This window comes from Sarcophilus harrisii, chromosome 3, assembly GCF_902635505.1.
Source record: "Sarcophilus harrisii chromosome 3, mSarHar1.11, whole genome shotgun sequence".
Classification (NCBI taxonomy): domain Eukaryota; kingdom Metazoa; phylum Chordata; class Mammalia; order Dasyuromorphia; family Dasyuridae; genus Sarcophilus; species Sarcophilus harrisii.
In genome coordinates, this window is record NC_045428.1 from 564,282,724 (window position 1) to 564,298,093 (window position 15,370).

At 45.4% G+C, this 15,370-nt stretch overlaps 1 protein-coding gene across 1 annotated transcript; it reads left to right on the plus strand.

The window, feature by feature from the left end:
- The first annotated feature begins 5,846 nt into the window (after window positions 1-5,846).
- LOC100932783 (aflatoxin B1 aldehyde reductase member 4) lies at window positions 5,847-15,321 on the plus strand. The gene is made up of 7 exons (XM_031962743.1): window positions 5,847-6,240; window positions 9,929-10,116; window positions 10,573-10,677; window positions 11,051-11,147; window positions 11,416-11,515; window positions 12,380-12,509; window positions 14,936-15,321. The coding sequence occupies exons 1-7, from the start codon at window positions 5,886-5,888 to the stop codon at window positions 15,095-15,097; spliced, it is 1,137 nt and encodes a 378-aa protein (XP_031818603.1). The 5' UTR covers window positions 5,847-5,885; the 3' UTR covers window positions 15,098-15,321.
- Window positions 15,322-15,370: the final 49 nt, after the last annotated feature.

Genomic DNA, 15,370 nt, shown 5'->3' on the forward strand with positions numbered 1-15,370 from the left:
TTAATTAAAAAAAAAAAAAAGAAAAGAAAAATAACAATCTAAGTATCCAAAGCACTGGAATAAGGATTTGGTATTTAACAAAAGCTGTTGGGAAAACTGGAAAGCAAGCTGGCATCGAAATGCAATTTAGATCAGCATATCATACCATGTACTATAATAATCTTCAAATGGCTACAGGACCTACAGTGATAGGCAAATCAAACAAGATAAAAGAAAAACATTGATTCACTGACATACAACAAACTTCAAGATTTTTTACATTTTTGAAAACTTTCAATATATATTTTATATACTTTTGTTTGAAACACTTATTTTGTATGGCTTAGTAATGAGTTTACAAGATTTTGACACATTCTTTAATTCTAAATCTTGAAACTACACTTTTATTACATTGTCTATTAAGTTTACTTTTGATGAACAATACTTGCCCTCCCCCAAGTCTAGCTTTGATGATGAATAATACATAGAATTTGTTTCATTTTTCTTTGGCAATTTTTATTGTTTTCCCCATTCAAGCCCAGATTGTCACAAGATGTGGAAAAAGGTAATAGAAAGGAGGGATAGGAAATTCAGTTTATTAGAACTGGATTCTTATTAGTTTCAATTGGATCTGTTTAGTTTCTGGACCATACTATTGATTTTTAAGGATATATTGTCATTAAACAAGGGATAGAAAACCATTATATCAACAAACATTTATTAAGCTCCTACTATGTATTAGGCACTAAGGATACAAATGCAAAGAATGAAACAACCCCAACTCAAGAGGAGCGTAATGACAATTCAGAGAGTTCATGCTTGTTAAGAAAATTGACTTAAATTGGAAAGACTTATATGAACTGTTGCCAATTGAAGTGAGTAGAATCAGGAGAACATTGTATACAGTAACAAAATAGATTATGTGATAAAATCAGCTGTGATGGACTTGGCTCTTCTCAACAATGTGGTGATTCAATGGGGATTTAAATCAGGTGAATTTCTAGGCCATTGAAAAATACTTATCTTCATCTCTTGAATAAACTTTTTAACCTTCTGTGATATGTGCCACTGTGCAAGATATTGTGTGAACCTAAGCCTGTCACCTAAATTCCCTGGGTATTGGTTTCTTCATCTGTAAAAGGGGAATAATAATATTACATACCTCACAGAGTTGTTGTAAGGACCAAAGGAGAAATATATTTTTATTTATATAATATTAATATATTATAATTTATATCTAATATTACTACATCAACATATAATTATTTAACTATATTGCTATTTTATTATTATTAATTGATTAATAATATATTGTAATAATATATTGTATAAGTAATATATTGTAATAATAATATATATAATTAATATTCTATATACATATATATGAAAAATATCTTACAAATTTTAAAGCATTATATAAATATTCTTCAGGAAACCTGAATAGCCTTTAGGCATTTCTTTTTTGGTGGTCCTCTACTCATAGTTTGAATCCAGATAGTGACTAATAAGAAACAAAATTCTTAGGCCTTTTCTCTCCAAGACCCAACATCTGTCCTCATGAAAATGGACCTTGGTGCTTTGTCTCAGTATTTTATTTCAGGTGAAGAAGATGTATCTACAGGCTTTGATTGTGTGAATATAAAAAGGTCAGGAGAGTAAGGCAGTGGAGTCTAGGAGTTTGAGTCCATTCCAGGTTTAAAGCTAGTCTATTACCAATGTCTTTAGAGTCAAGGAATGACCTTCAAGTCCCAATAGTACCTGAAATATAGAATTATTCTTCAGTCAAGCCCCCTTTAAATGGGAACTTGATAGGACCAATACTATGTAGAAATACTTATTTGATACATAAGCTATTCTCACAACATTAAAGATGGCATCTCATATCTTATCACAAACAAATTAGAGAAGCAAGGAAAGAGAGTCTTTTTATACAACTATGGATTGGCCAAACAATGGACAGAGACTCACAGGATATAAAAAGGCTAATTTTGATTACATTAAATTAAAAATGTTTTGCATAAACAAAAGCAATCAAACAAAAATTAAAAAACAGATTCCTCATATATAGAGAGAACTGAACTAAATTTATAAGATTATGAGCTCCAATTGTTAAATGGCCAAATGATATGAATAGGCAGTTTTCAGAAGAAATCAAAGCGATCAATAATCAGATGAAAAATGCTCAAAATCATTAATAGAGAAAATTTTCAGATTGGCTAATATGACAAAAAAGGAAAATGACAAATAATGGAAAGGATGTGAAAAGGCAGATACAGAAATGCACTTTTGATGGAGTTGTGAACTGTCTAATCATTCTGGAGAAGAATTTGGACTATAAAGGACTATAAAACTGTGCATGCTCTTTGACTCAGCAAGCCAACTTCTAAGTTTGTATCACAGAGATTAAAGAAAAAAGAAAAGGTCCCCTATGCACAAAAATATTTTTAGCAGCTCTTTTTTTGTGGTGATAAAGAACTGGAGATTGAGGGAATGCTCATCAGTCAGGGAATGTCTGAACAAGTTGTGGTTATATAATTGTAATGGAATACTATTGTACATAAGAAATGACAAGCAGAAAAACCTGGCAAGACTTATAAACTGATATAAAATAAAGTGAACAAAACTAGGAAGACATATAAAACTAGGAAGATATTGTATACACTAACAACAATACTGAAATAACCGTCAACTGTAAAAGACTTAACTACTCTGATCAATACAATGATTTAAGACAATTAAAAAGGACTCATGATGAAAAATACTATCACCTAATTTTCACTTAATTTTTTTACAAGATGGCCAGAGCATGTTTTCATGGCTTCATAGGAATGATAGATATTGTATTTCTTGACTTTTCAACAGATAGCGGTGAGGGTGAAGGGAGGGAGAAAATTTGTGATTGAAAATTTTAAAAATTTCAATATAATTGGAAAATATCTAACAGAATAAATAAAAAATACAGTGACATAAAAAAATAAGAAGGATAAGAGTTAATTAAAAGAAATCTTTGTTCCAAACTTCTATGATTAAGGTGTGATATCCAAGACATTTGGAAGATGAAGGCAGGCAGCTAAGCAACATGGGTTGACACAATCAGGTTGCACAGAGGCTGGCACATAGTAAATGCTTGATATATACGGTGATTAATTGGTAGATTGCTCTGCAAATATTAAAATGTTATATAAATGCCATTTTTGTTATAATTAAAATATGTAACGATAAGAGCCATTTCCTGGTGTCTGGTTGCCAAGTCATGATCAGTTCTTTGTGACCCCATTTAGGGTTTTCTTGGCAGAGCTACTGGAGTTCTCTAGCTCATTTTTTAGATGAGGAAATGGAAGCAAACCGATTTAAGTGACTTGGCCAGAATCATACAATCAGTAAGTGTTTCAATCCAGATTTAAGTTCAGGAAGATAAATGTTCCTGATTCCAGGTTCAGTGCTGTGTTCATTTCATCATTTAGATTCCTTGGTAAATCATGGTCAAATGATATGAACAGGCAGACTGAAAAAAATACAAGCTATCAAATAAACATAAATAATGCTCCAAATCCTTAATAATAAGAGAAATACAAGTTACATTGCCTCAAAGTTTTCATCTTATGTCCATAAGATTGAGAAAAAAAAGGGCAATTATTGGAGAGATTTATAGAAGACAGACATACTAATAACAGTATATTAGTTACTAATAACTATACTAAGTATATGTATACTAAGTAAATATACTAAGTATATATACTGTTATTATTGGAGCTGGGAATTGTTTCAACTAATCTGGAGAGCACTTTGGAATTATATGCCCAAAATTATTTAATTGTGAATACCCTCTACCCCAAAGAGATAAGAGAGGATTCACATGTTGAAAAATGTTTACAATGGAACTTTTTGTTTTTATAAAGGGGATGGCTTTTGGGAAATGGCTGAACACAATATCCTATGTGAATCTATTGGAATATTATCGTGCCCTAAGGAAAAAAGAAAGGCTTAGATTCAAAGAAACCTGGGAATACTTTTATGAACTGACACAAAGTGAAGCAAGTAGAACCAGGAAAATAATTTATACAATGACTACAATGTTACAGAGGAAAACAACTTTGAAAGACTTAGTAACTGTTACCAATTCAATGAGCAGCCACATTGCCAGAAGACCAACTATAACAGGGCATGAATTTTGACTTTCTAATAGAGAAGGGATAGACTTCAGAGGTGTAAGAGCATACATTTTCTGACAAGACCCATGTATGGATCTTTTGTTTTTCTTGACCCTATATATTTATTGAGCACCTGGGGAGAGAATGTTGTTTAAATTTTTGGAGGGGAAAGAAAGTTATGAGTGAAAGAAAAGGGAGCAGTAATGGTTTCCCTAAAAGAAGATGCGGTAATGAAACATTTAGAGCATACAAAAAAGAAAGCAGATAGAAACTGAGATACTAATAAACAACAGGATTGGAATTACCCTGTTAAATTTATTCTATATTCAAAAAAAAAGTAAGCCTTACATAATTGAAATTTGTGGTTTCACATGTACTTCTCTTTTTCTGTTCTTCTTTTTATGTAGATATGATTGTATTTGATGTCTGTCGAGCTCATACTATTCTAAAAAGATTTTATGGCATGGTTTTCCATTAATTTTGTCAGTCTAGTTGGGTTCAATATTTTTATCTGGGGAAAAAAATCCAAGTAAAGCGAGATACCTTCCGCCCAAATCTGCCTCATGTGATGTCTCTGGCATCTGGAAATCCCAGCGTATTAATAGTATTTTAAAATACGTTTTTGATCTGTCAATAAAAAGTTATTATAATAAAAAAACACATTTTTGATCTGTCAATAAAAAGTTATTATAATAAAAAATACATTTTTGATCTGTCAATAATGTTATTATAAAAAATACATTTTTGATCTGTCAATAAAGTTATTATAAAAAAATACATTTTTGATCTGTCAATGAAGTTATTATAAAAAATACATTTTGATCTGTCAATAAAGTTATTATAAAAATACATTTTTGATCTGTCAATAAAGTTATTATAAAAAATACATTTTGATCTGTCAATAAAGTTATTATTAAAAATACATTTTGATCTGTCAATAAAGTTATTATAAAAATACATTTTTAATCTGTCAATAAAGTTATTATAAAAAAACATTTTTGATCTGTCAATAAAGTTATTATAAAAACATATTTTTGATCTGTCAATAATAAAGTTATAATAAAAAACACATTTTTGATCTGTCAATAAAGCTATTATAAAAAATAAATTTTTGATCTGTCAATAAAATTATTATAAAAAAACATTTTTAATCTGTCAATAAAGTTATTATAAAAAACACATTTTTGATCTGTCAATAAAAAGTCATTATAATAAAAAAAAACGTTTTTGATTGACAGGAGACGTTGTTACATCACCTATGTTTCCCATTGCCGCGGGGGGCGGGGGGCGGGGAGACAAGCGGCCCGGACTCCTGGCTCCCCGGGACTGCCCTCCCCCACGGGCCAGATGACTGGGTCCCTTCCAGGGAGATGAGTGATAAGGTGGAGGCTGTGACTCCAGGACCGGAATAAGCAAAACCTGCCAGCTCTCGGAGACCCCGGGCAAGGCCCCTCCTGTCCCCGAGCCTCAGTTTCCCCATCTGAAACAAAGGCCCCAGAGGCGCCTTTAAGGTCGCTTCCCCTTGTTCCGGGGACGGGTCCGGGGTGGGGGCGGGGCGGTCGCGCACCGGGGATCCCGGCGCCTTCTGCGGCTCCGGGGAGCATCAGGCCCGGGAGGACGCGGGACTCCGCCTCCCCCAGCGCGCGGCGCTCTTTGCCGACTCTCCCCGAGAGCCGGACGCCCCGCCCTCGCCCCGCCCGGTGACGTCAGGGAGGCGGGGCCTCCTCACGCCGCCCGCCGCGTGCCCTCCCTCAAATGTTGAGCGCCGCTTGTCGCGCCGTGGCTCGCGCAGCGGCCCGCAGCGCCCGAACCGCCCGCGGAGCTGCCCGTATCCGCAGCCCTCGAGCCCCGGCCGCCGCCGCCGCCGCCGCCGCCGCGATGTCCCGCGCCGCCCGCGCCGCCTCGTCGGCGGCCCGCGCCGTGCCGGCCTCGGTGCTGGGCACGATGGAGATGGGCCGGCGCATGGACGGGTCGGCCAGCACGGCCGCCGTGCACGCCTTCCTGGAGCGCGGCCACCGCGAGCTGGACACGGCCTTCATGTACTGCGACGGCCAGTCCGAGAGCATCGTGGGCAGCATGGGCCTGGGGCTGGGGGACGGCGGCAGCCGAGGTAAGCCGGCCGGGCCCGCCGCCCTCCGAGTGGCGGGCTCGGGCCTGCGCCCGGGAACCCCCCAGTTAGGGTCCGCCGGGGCCGGTCTCGGGCTCGTGCATCCCTGCTGACCCCCGGGCCCTGTCCCTGCGGTCCGTGCGGCCGCTCCGCCGCCGGATGCTGCATGCGGGCCCGGAGCCCTGGATCCTCCGTCTGCGGGTCCCCTTCCCGCCCCGCGGGGCCCAGGCCTCGAACTGCCCCGGCCCCGAAACCGCCGCCCCCGTCAGAGAGCTGGGCCCCGACGGCCTGGCGGGGACTTTGTGCTCGGAGAAGTTTCCTGCCCCGCTGGGAACCGGGACAGGCTGCTCCAAGCACCGCTGATAACGGCGCGCATCAGCTAGCAAGGGGCGTCCTCACTGCCCCGCTCCGGGAGGTCCCCCGGGGAAGCGCGCACGCGCGTGTGTGTGTGAGTGTGTGTGTGTGTGTGTGTGTGTGTGTGTGTGTGAGAGTGTGTGTGTGCGCGTGTGTGTGCGGAGGGAGAGCTGGATGGAGGCTACGACCTTGGATCGGGCTCTTCTTGTTCCTTTGCATGCTTGCTTGCTTGCTGCTGGAAGCTGGACCAGTTACTCCAGTTTTCCCAAGGAGGGTGACGTCCCTCGTATTCTGTCCCAGGTTTAGGGCAGCTTAGGGGGAGGGGAAGGTCTTTCCCGTCCTGGACAGGGTTTGCAGTGTCCATCCTGGAGGGCTGGACTCCTGCCCCTGGTGCCTTTCAGCAGGAATCAGTCCCTTCCCTTCCGCTCTCACCCAAACCGTCCCTTTAGTGAATAGCATCCCTGCGCCCCGGCCTTCTCAGATTCTCCAAATGTCAGAGCTGCAAGCACCCTCAGAACCCAGGCTGCTGCGGGACTGAGAGGGACCTCACTAAATAAACTGTCAGAGAATGTTAAGGGCTGTGAGGGACCTTAGAGATGCTTTCCCTCGCAGCCCAGGTTCTTTCTGCCACATCGTCTCCTACGTCACTGTATCGATGTTGAGTTTTTCATCTTGGATTAATAATAACTCACATTGACATAGCTCTTTAGGCCTTGCAGAGTGTTGCCCATGTGTTATCTCACGGGAGCCTCCCAACAGCCCTGGGAGGTAGGCCCTATTAATCATCCTTATTTTTGGATCAAGAAATGGGTTGGAATGAGGTGATTCAGGCCAATTCCAGTAGACTGGTGATGGAGAGAGCCCTCTACCTCCAGAGAGAGGGTTGTGGGGACTGAATGTGGATCCCAGCGTGGTATTTTCACCTTTTTTGTTCTGGTTTGCTTGCCTTTTTTTTTTTTTTTTTTCTTTTTCCCTTGTGATCTGATTTTTCTTGTACAGCATGGTAAATGTGGAAGAATTGCACAGGTTTAACCTGTATTGGATTATTTGCTGTCTAGGGGAGGGAGAAAAATTTGGAACACAAGGTTTTACAAGGATGAATGTTGAAAGCTATCTTTGTAAATATTTTGAAAATAAAAAGCTATTATTAAAAAAAAAAAAGTGAAAAGCAAAAAACAGGTTGAACTTAAGTGACTTTTGCCCAAAATTGCACAATCAAGTGTTAGAATTTGAACTCAGGTTTTCCCAAATCTAACTCCAGCATTCTGTCTGCCGACTTTGCCATCTAACTTCCCCAAAGTTTAGTACAATGAGTGAATGCTGGTTTTGGATTTGGGAAATAATAGTTTAGATACTGTCTCTGCCACTTTCTGTCTTGTTCACCCCTGGGCCTAGATAGGATCTTTGATTTAGAAATGAATGGAATTAAGTGGTCACATGATCTACCCCACATTTTATAGATAAGATGAAGTCCAGGAGGATTAGATGCCTTTAGATGCCTCTTAGGGTTATAATGGTGGGTGAATAGCCAGGATTCCTGACTCACCATCCAGGTTTTTCATCTTTTTATATATTGTTATTATTATTAATCTTATATATTATCATTATTATTAATCTTTAAAGTATTACTTTTGGACTAAATAGCCTCTAAAACTTTCAGGTTTAGAACTTTGTTCATTGCCCTTTAAACCTTTCCCTCCCTCCACCCCCACTGGTGAGATTCCCCAGAGTGTACCCAGAAGCAAAGTTCACCCCTGGAGGCAGTTAAATTCCTGACTTGGGGTGGAGAAGGGAGGGGAAGAGGGTGATATTCAGTTAAGGAAAACACTAAATTCTTCCTTCCTAGGCAGTTGAGTGGGGTTGGGTATGAAAAGTGCATAATACAAACTTCATTCCAATTTAGGATTCTTAGATCCAGGCTTGACCTTTGACCTCTCCTTCTGCCTTCCATTCCATAAGTGGAACCCTGTTATCTAGAGCTTGAAGAACCTTATTGGACATTGAATCCTTCAACTCTTTCCTTTTATATGGGGGTTCTAGAAAGATTCAGGTTGAATGTACATAGCAGCAGTCATTTCTGCTTTGGCCAGAAACCCTGAGGACCTTCTCCTCCCAGAATTATTTATTTAGATTTTTTTTTTTTAAGACTAGGTGAAAGAGGAGATTCTTTACTTCAATTGCCCCCTAGCCTTAGTCACTGAAGGGGTGTGGGCTCAGTCATACTGAGACCTGTTGAAGACCTCAGCTTACAAAGGCCAAGGGCTCCCAACTCCATCCAGGGCCATCTCCGGTCCTCCTGATCTATGTCTGGTCACTGGACCCAGATGGTTCTGGAGGCGAACGTGAGGCAGGCGACCTCACCCAGCCTTCCCTCTCTGAAATCCAGTTCACCTATTTGTCATGGCATCCCCTCCCTGATGTCAAGGTTCTCCTTGAGAAGGAGGGACAAACAGCAATAACAATCCTGAAGAAACAGTTCAAGTGATTTGCCAAAGTTCATACAGTTAGTGGTAATAAAGTTGGAATTAAAACCAGAAAAGCAGCTGGCCTTAGTGAGTTGGACATAGTATATTGGGCCTCCATTTTGCTGGCTTGGATTCTGCTTTTTTGGTCTTGCTCTAAAAACTGACCCTGGCTCAAGTGAGACTTGCATTATACAGAATCTGGCCTCTATCCTAATTCTCTCTAGATTTTCTTTCTTTCTTCTTTTCTTTCCTTTTCCTTTTCCTTTTCCTTTTTCTTGTTCTTTTTCTTTTCTTTTCCCCAGCTTTCCCCAGCCTACGGTCACTTGGGCTTCTTGGAATGGTGCTCCCAGGGGCTGGACACTGGCTACCAATCTTTCTTTCGGAAGCTAGAACACACTGACTCCTTGCCCATCTAGTTCATGATCTGCTGATGGATATCCCTTTTCTACAAATATCAGTTGGAGTAACTCCACTGAATCTTGTTAATATGCACTTGTTAAATGCCTGCGGCATTCCAGGAACTATGCTAAGCATTCGGGATTAAAAAAAATACACAAAAGAATTCTCCTTTCCTCAAGGAGTTTGCAGTCTAAGGAGGGAACAAGTAATCAACTGTGTATACACCAGAGACCCAGGCTAAATTAAAGATGATTAAGAGAGGAAAGCCCTAGCAGTAAGCATGGAATATTAGCTAAATCATAATGCAAAAGCAAGAACACTAATATGTACTCACCGACATTTGTGAATGGGGCAGCCTGTCCTGGGAAAAGCATGGGGTAGGCTGAGAAGGGCAGAGATGTGGGCTCCACACCTGGGGCTGAGCAGAGGATCTGATTGCCTTCCACTGAACCTCAGTCTTCTTTGTCCTCAAGCGAGAATTGCTACCAAGGCCAATCCCTGGGATGGGAAGTCTCTCAGTGCTGAGAGTGTCCGGTCCCAGCTGGAGACCTCCCTGCAGAGGCTGCAGTGCTCCCGCGTGGACCTCTTCTACCTGCACGCACCGGACCACAACACACCTGTGGAGGAGACTCTGCGTGCCTGCAATGAACTGTACCAGGAGGTGAGAGCCGGGGATGGCAGAGCTGGGAGTCCTGTGAGCCCAGGATGTCAGAGCCGGGAGGTCCCTTAGAACATGGGATGTGAGAGCTGGGAGGGTCTTTAGAACATGGGATGTCAGAGCCAAGAGGGCCCTTAGAACCCGGGATGTCAGATGGAGAAGGCTGAGACCATCATCAAGTCAATCAGTTATTCAAGATTATTGATTAACCACTTATGGTGGGCCAGACACTGTGCTAGAGCTGGAAATGAATGAAACAGGCACTCTGATGGTTTTCTAACTAGGGGAGGCAAGAACAGGTAGAAATAGAAGGATGACTCTTGATCAGGGGCCAGCTTGACCTGATGGTCTGTTTCACTTCCTCTCTCCCTCACCACTCTTTCTCTCTCCCTCTACCTCTCTTGTTCTTTCTCTGTCTCACTCTGTCTCTGTCTCTGTCTTTCCTCCTCCCTCCCGCAGGGTAAGTTTGTAGAACTGGGCCTCTCTAACTTTGCCGCCTGGGAAGTAGCTGAGATCTGTACCCTCTGCAAGAACCATGGCTGGGTCCTTCCCACTGTGTACCAGGTAAGACTCTGCCTGAGCCCAGGGTGCTGCTGGGGCTCCCAGAGATCCTTCTTAGCCAGACTTCTCCGCCCCCCCTCAACCTTGCTGCCTTGGAGATCCCAAGGGTGGGGAAAGGAAGTCCAGGCCCTGAGGAGTATGTGAGCAGCCCCATGGCACCCACCTGGGGCTGTGACTCCCAGGCCTTTGTGGTAGGAAGGGCGCTGGCTTGGCAGACACACAGATCTGGACTTTGCCCCTTCCCTTCTCTGGGTGTTGTTCCCTCACCTGCCAAATAGATGCCTAGAGCTCCCTTCCAGGCCTGAGCCCCCCCTAGGCTGCCTTGGGGGCAGCCCCTGGCCCGACCCCCCAGCTGTGCTCTCCCCCTTTCTCCCAGGGCATGTACAATGCCCTCACCAGACAAGTGGAGACGGAGCTGTTCCCCTGCCTACACCACTTCGGATTGCGCTTCTATGCTTACAACCCTTTGGCTGGTATGAGGAAAATGGGGGAGGGGGCTCCAGGTCTCTTGGGGGGAGTCAAGAGGTCTGGGTTCTAATGTGGGCTGGGATCTTTGCCTGCTGTGTGTCCATGGGCAAGTTTCAACCTCTCTAAGGCTCTGGGACCAAATGGGGGACGTTGTTTTATGGCAGCTGCTTGTAAGCGCTCCAGAGCTCTGAGCTTGGGAGTAGGAAGGATGGGCTGGGGGGCTCGGGGGCCTGCGCAGGATGGCCAACGCCAGGCTGTCCTGTCCCTCCTCAGGTGGCCTCCTGACCGGCAAGTACAGATATGAAGACAAGGACACGAAGCAGCCTGAGGGCCGATTCTTTGGGAACAGCTGGTCAGAGACGTACCGTAACCGGTGAGCTCCATGCCCCGGGAAGGGCCAGAAGCAGGGGCAGTGTGGGGAGTCCCGGCATCTCCGAGATTCCCCATCTGTAAGAAGGGGATGAGCCCTTGGCTCACCCCAGGAGCTTGGAGGGCCCCCCCCCAGCTTTCAGCATGCATTTACGGAGCACCTATGGTGTAACCTCCTGTGCCAAGTCAGAGAAAGGAGCTTACAGCCTAAGGGGAAAACTGCCTGCAGACAGAGATGCTAAGAGGCCAGGGATCCGATAAGTAGGGTGCTTGAAAGGGCCAGACCCCTTGGAGAGCCTCCAATCCAGCCCAGACCTGAACATCCCTGACCTCTCTGAAGGTCGGGCAGCCCCTTCTCCATTTGGGGAAAAACTGGCCCATTTGGAAGGCCCACAGGACAGCCCCCCCCACACACACATTCTGGTGCTCTCCTCACGGCCCCCAGATTTCGCCCAAGCAGCCCCAGCTCCATTGACCCTTCCTGAGTGCCCGCCATGGCCTTCCTCCGCTTACTCTCAGGGTCCTTTCCAGAATGTAGAACCAGTCCTAAAATGTGCCTTTTTCTTGGGGTGTCCTGTGGGATGAGAAGAGATTACGGGGACAGTGACAATGACAATGGAGGGAGGAAGTTCTTAGCCTATGTCCAGGGCCGGGGTCCTGCCCATTACTGGAGGTCACTTTAGGGGCTGCAAGATCCCCACTGTGGGGTTTGCAGCAGGCAGCACCTGTGGTCACCAGGGAAGACCTGGGGGGTGGGAGGGGGCTTCCTGGGCCCAGCAGCCCAGGGTCTCTGCCAAACCAAGCTCCCTACAGTCCCTGCTGAGGCAGTGCTGACCACTGACCTTCCCTCTCTGCCCATTTCCTGCAGCTTCTGGAAGGAGCATCACTTCCAGGCCATTGCCCTTGTGGAGAAAGCTCTGGCAGCAGCCTACAGTAACGAGCCTCCCAGCATGACCTCGGCAGCCCTCCGATGGATGTACCACCACTCCCAGCTCCAGGTAGGTCCCATCCGGGCTGCCGCTCCTCAGCCCTAGGGCTTTTACATCACTGATCAGTATAAATGTTAATATAGCTAACAAGCAAACTCCAAGTGAGTGCTGGGAAAAGGATTTTTTCCCCGGGAACTTAAGCCTGCCAGCCTGATGGCGACTCCTAAGGTATGTTGTGACCGTGTATCCAAGGTCCCTTTGCAGTCTTTGTTAAGAGGTTGGCAGGAAGGTCCGGTGCCCAAGCTGGTGCCATGTGAGAGTCACTGTGCTCACTGGGTGCCCGCTGTGTGCCCGTGCTTGGTGTGGGGCCAGGCAGAAGGCAGCCCACTTCCCAGGACTGGCTCAGCATGTTCTTGTGCCCTCTGCATTCCTCCAGGGGCATCTGTCTCTCCCTCTTCTCCAGGCCTTGCCACAGCCCCACACTCCATCCCATTCCTCTCGTCTGTTAGAGTCCTGAGTGAGAATCCAGCACAAGCTGGATGGCCACAGGCAAGTTCAAATCTCAGTGGGCCTCAGTTCTGTCCTCTGAAAAAAGGGAGTTCTGGGGCTCTTGTGAGACCCAGGCCTGGCCAGCCAGTGCCCATCTGGGGTGAGCAGTAATCCTCCTTGGTTTGTTTGGGGGCAGAGGGCCTGGAGGCGAATAGAGGGCAGGGTGACCCCGAACTCGGAGCACTCCTCCAGGAGCCCGGCTCCTGCCACTCACCAGCTGGTGGCTTCTCAGCTGCCCAAATGCCCGCAGCAGCTCTGGATATAGGGAGGGTGTGGTGGGGGCAGGTATAAGTCACGGGAATTTGGGCAGCTAGGCGCAGTGGGCGGGGCGTTGGGCCCAGGGTCAAATCCAGCCTCACTTACTCGCCCTGTTTGCCTCAGTGGCCTTCCCTGTAGTGAGCAGGACAGGGCCAGCCGCTGCAGGATCTCTGCCAGGAAAACCCCGAAGTGGGTCGTGAAGCATTGGCAAGGACTGAACATGATTTGCAAAGCACTTTACCTTCTAGCCTCATCTGACCCTCATAACTCTGTGGGAAGACAATGTAACTATTCCCATTTTACAGGTCAGGAGACTGAGGCAGACAGAGCTTAAAGGGCTTGGCAGGTGTCCTAGTTAATGTGTCTGAGGCAGGACTGGAACTCCGATCTTCAGGACTCATAGACTTCCATAGTCTCATCTCCCAGGACATCTTGTGAACCACAGTGGAACCTCGGGGGGGCCGGGGGGGGGTTGACCTTTGTCCTCTCCTTGTGTCCTCCATTCCATTCCCTCCTGATCCCTTTTGAGTGGAACCCTGTTCTCTAGAGCTTGAAGAACCTTATTAGACGTCAAATCCTCCATCTCCTTCCTTTTATGTATGATTACCTCAGACTGACAGTACATAGCAGTCATTTCTGCTTTGGCCAGAAACATTGAGGGCCTTCCCCTCCCTCATTTATTTATTTAGATTTTTTATTTTTGGACTAGGTGAAAGATTCTTTGCCTCAGTTGTCCCCTAGCCTTAATCACCAAATGGGTGCAGGCTCAGTCAAACTGAGCCCCAGTGAAGATCTCAGCTTACAAAGACCAGGTTCTCCCACTGCATCCAGGGCCACCTCCTAATCTATGTCTGGCGACTGAACCCGGATGGCTCTGGAGGGGAACGTGAGGCAAGGGACCTTGTGTAGCCCTCCCTCACCTTAATCTAACTCACTTGCAGGTCCCAATGTCCCCTTCCCGATGTCATGGTCCTCTTCCAGAATGAAGGACAAAAACCACCTTTACAGCAATTCTGATACAAAGACCTCGTTTCTCAGACTTAGAGAGAAGGGAGTTAAATTTATGTAAATAACCATTCCTCAGTTGATAAATGGTCAAGGGAGATGAGAACAGGCAATTTTCAGACAAAGTATTCAAAGGTATCTAAAATCATATGAAAAAATGCCCTAAACTCCTACCGATTTAAGAGATGCAAATTGATCAGGAAAAAAAAAATTGAGTATGAACATTTATACCTCAGAAACTAGCACATGCTACAAATCAGAGCTTGATTGACCATGTTACTCTCTAGATTTCAGGATGTGATGGAGAAAGTGTTAATAAAGTAGTATAAATGGGGGCAGCTAGGTGGCGCAGTGGATGGATACACCAGCCCTGAAGTCAGGAGGACCTGGTGTGAATCTGGCCTCAGACACTTAGCACTTCCTGGCTGTGGGACCCTGGGCAAGTTTTTAACTCCCAATTGCCTCAGCAAAAAAAAAAAAAAAAAAGATTAAATTTAAAAGTGCAGTTAAACACATTCCCCTGGAGAACTGGTTGTTAAACATCTAAAACACTCCTTAGTCCCCTGAGGGCTGGTTGTTAAACATTTAGCAGAACACTTCACAATCTCCCATCCCAGAGCTGTTGGTAAGCTTATATCAGCAGTCCCCTTCCCCCCATGTGATTTCTCCCTCTCTCCTGACAGGGTGGCCGCGGAGACGCCGTTATCCTGGGCATGTCCAACCTGGAGCAGCTGCAGCAGAATTTGGTGGCCTCAGAGGAGGGTCCACTGGAGCCTGGGGTGGTGAAGGCCTTCGAGCAGGCCTGGCACCTCGTGGCCCACGAATGCCCCAACTACTTCCGCTAGCTACAGCCTGACCGATTCTGGCCGGGCCCGTGCCCTTGGCCTTGTCAGCCCACCTTTGCCTTAACCTGCCGAGCTCGGCCTTTCAGATTGTGCCCATCCCGAGTCCTGGTTTTCCTGGATCCTTCCTGGAAGGGAGACCTCTGGCCTCCTGCCCTGTTGTTGCTGTTAAGGACCAGGACCGAGATCTGTCCTGTCCTGTCGGAATAAAAGCAACTGTTGCACAAGAGTGGGTGGCCTGGAGTGAATAGGAGCTGGGCCCTTCAGGGCTCTGGG

What these genes read in the sequence shown, in the direction of transcription:
- LOC100932783 (XM_031962743.1), top strand. Translation starts at nt 5,886, where the DNA reads ATGTTGAGCGCCGCTTGTCGCGCCGTGGCTCGCGCAGCGGCCCGCAGC. An exon ending in GCAATGAACTGTACCAGGAG is followed by an intron (nt 10,117 to 10,572) that starts GTGAGAGCCGGG and finishes TCCCTCCCGCAG; the next exon opens with GGTAAGTTTGTAGAACTGGG. An exon ending in TGCTTACAACCCTTTGGCTG is followed by an intron (nt 11,148 to 11,415) that starts GTATGAGGAAAA and finishes GTCCCTCCTCAG; the next exon opens with GTGGCCTCCTGACCGGCAAG.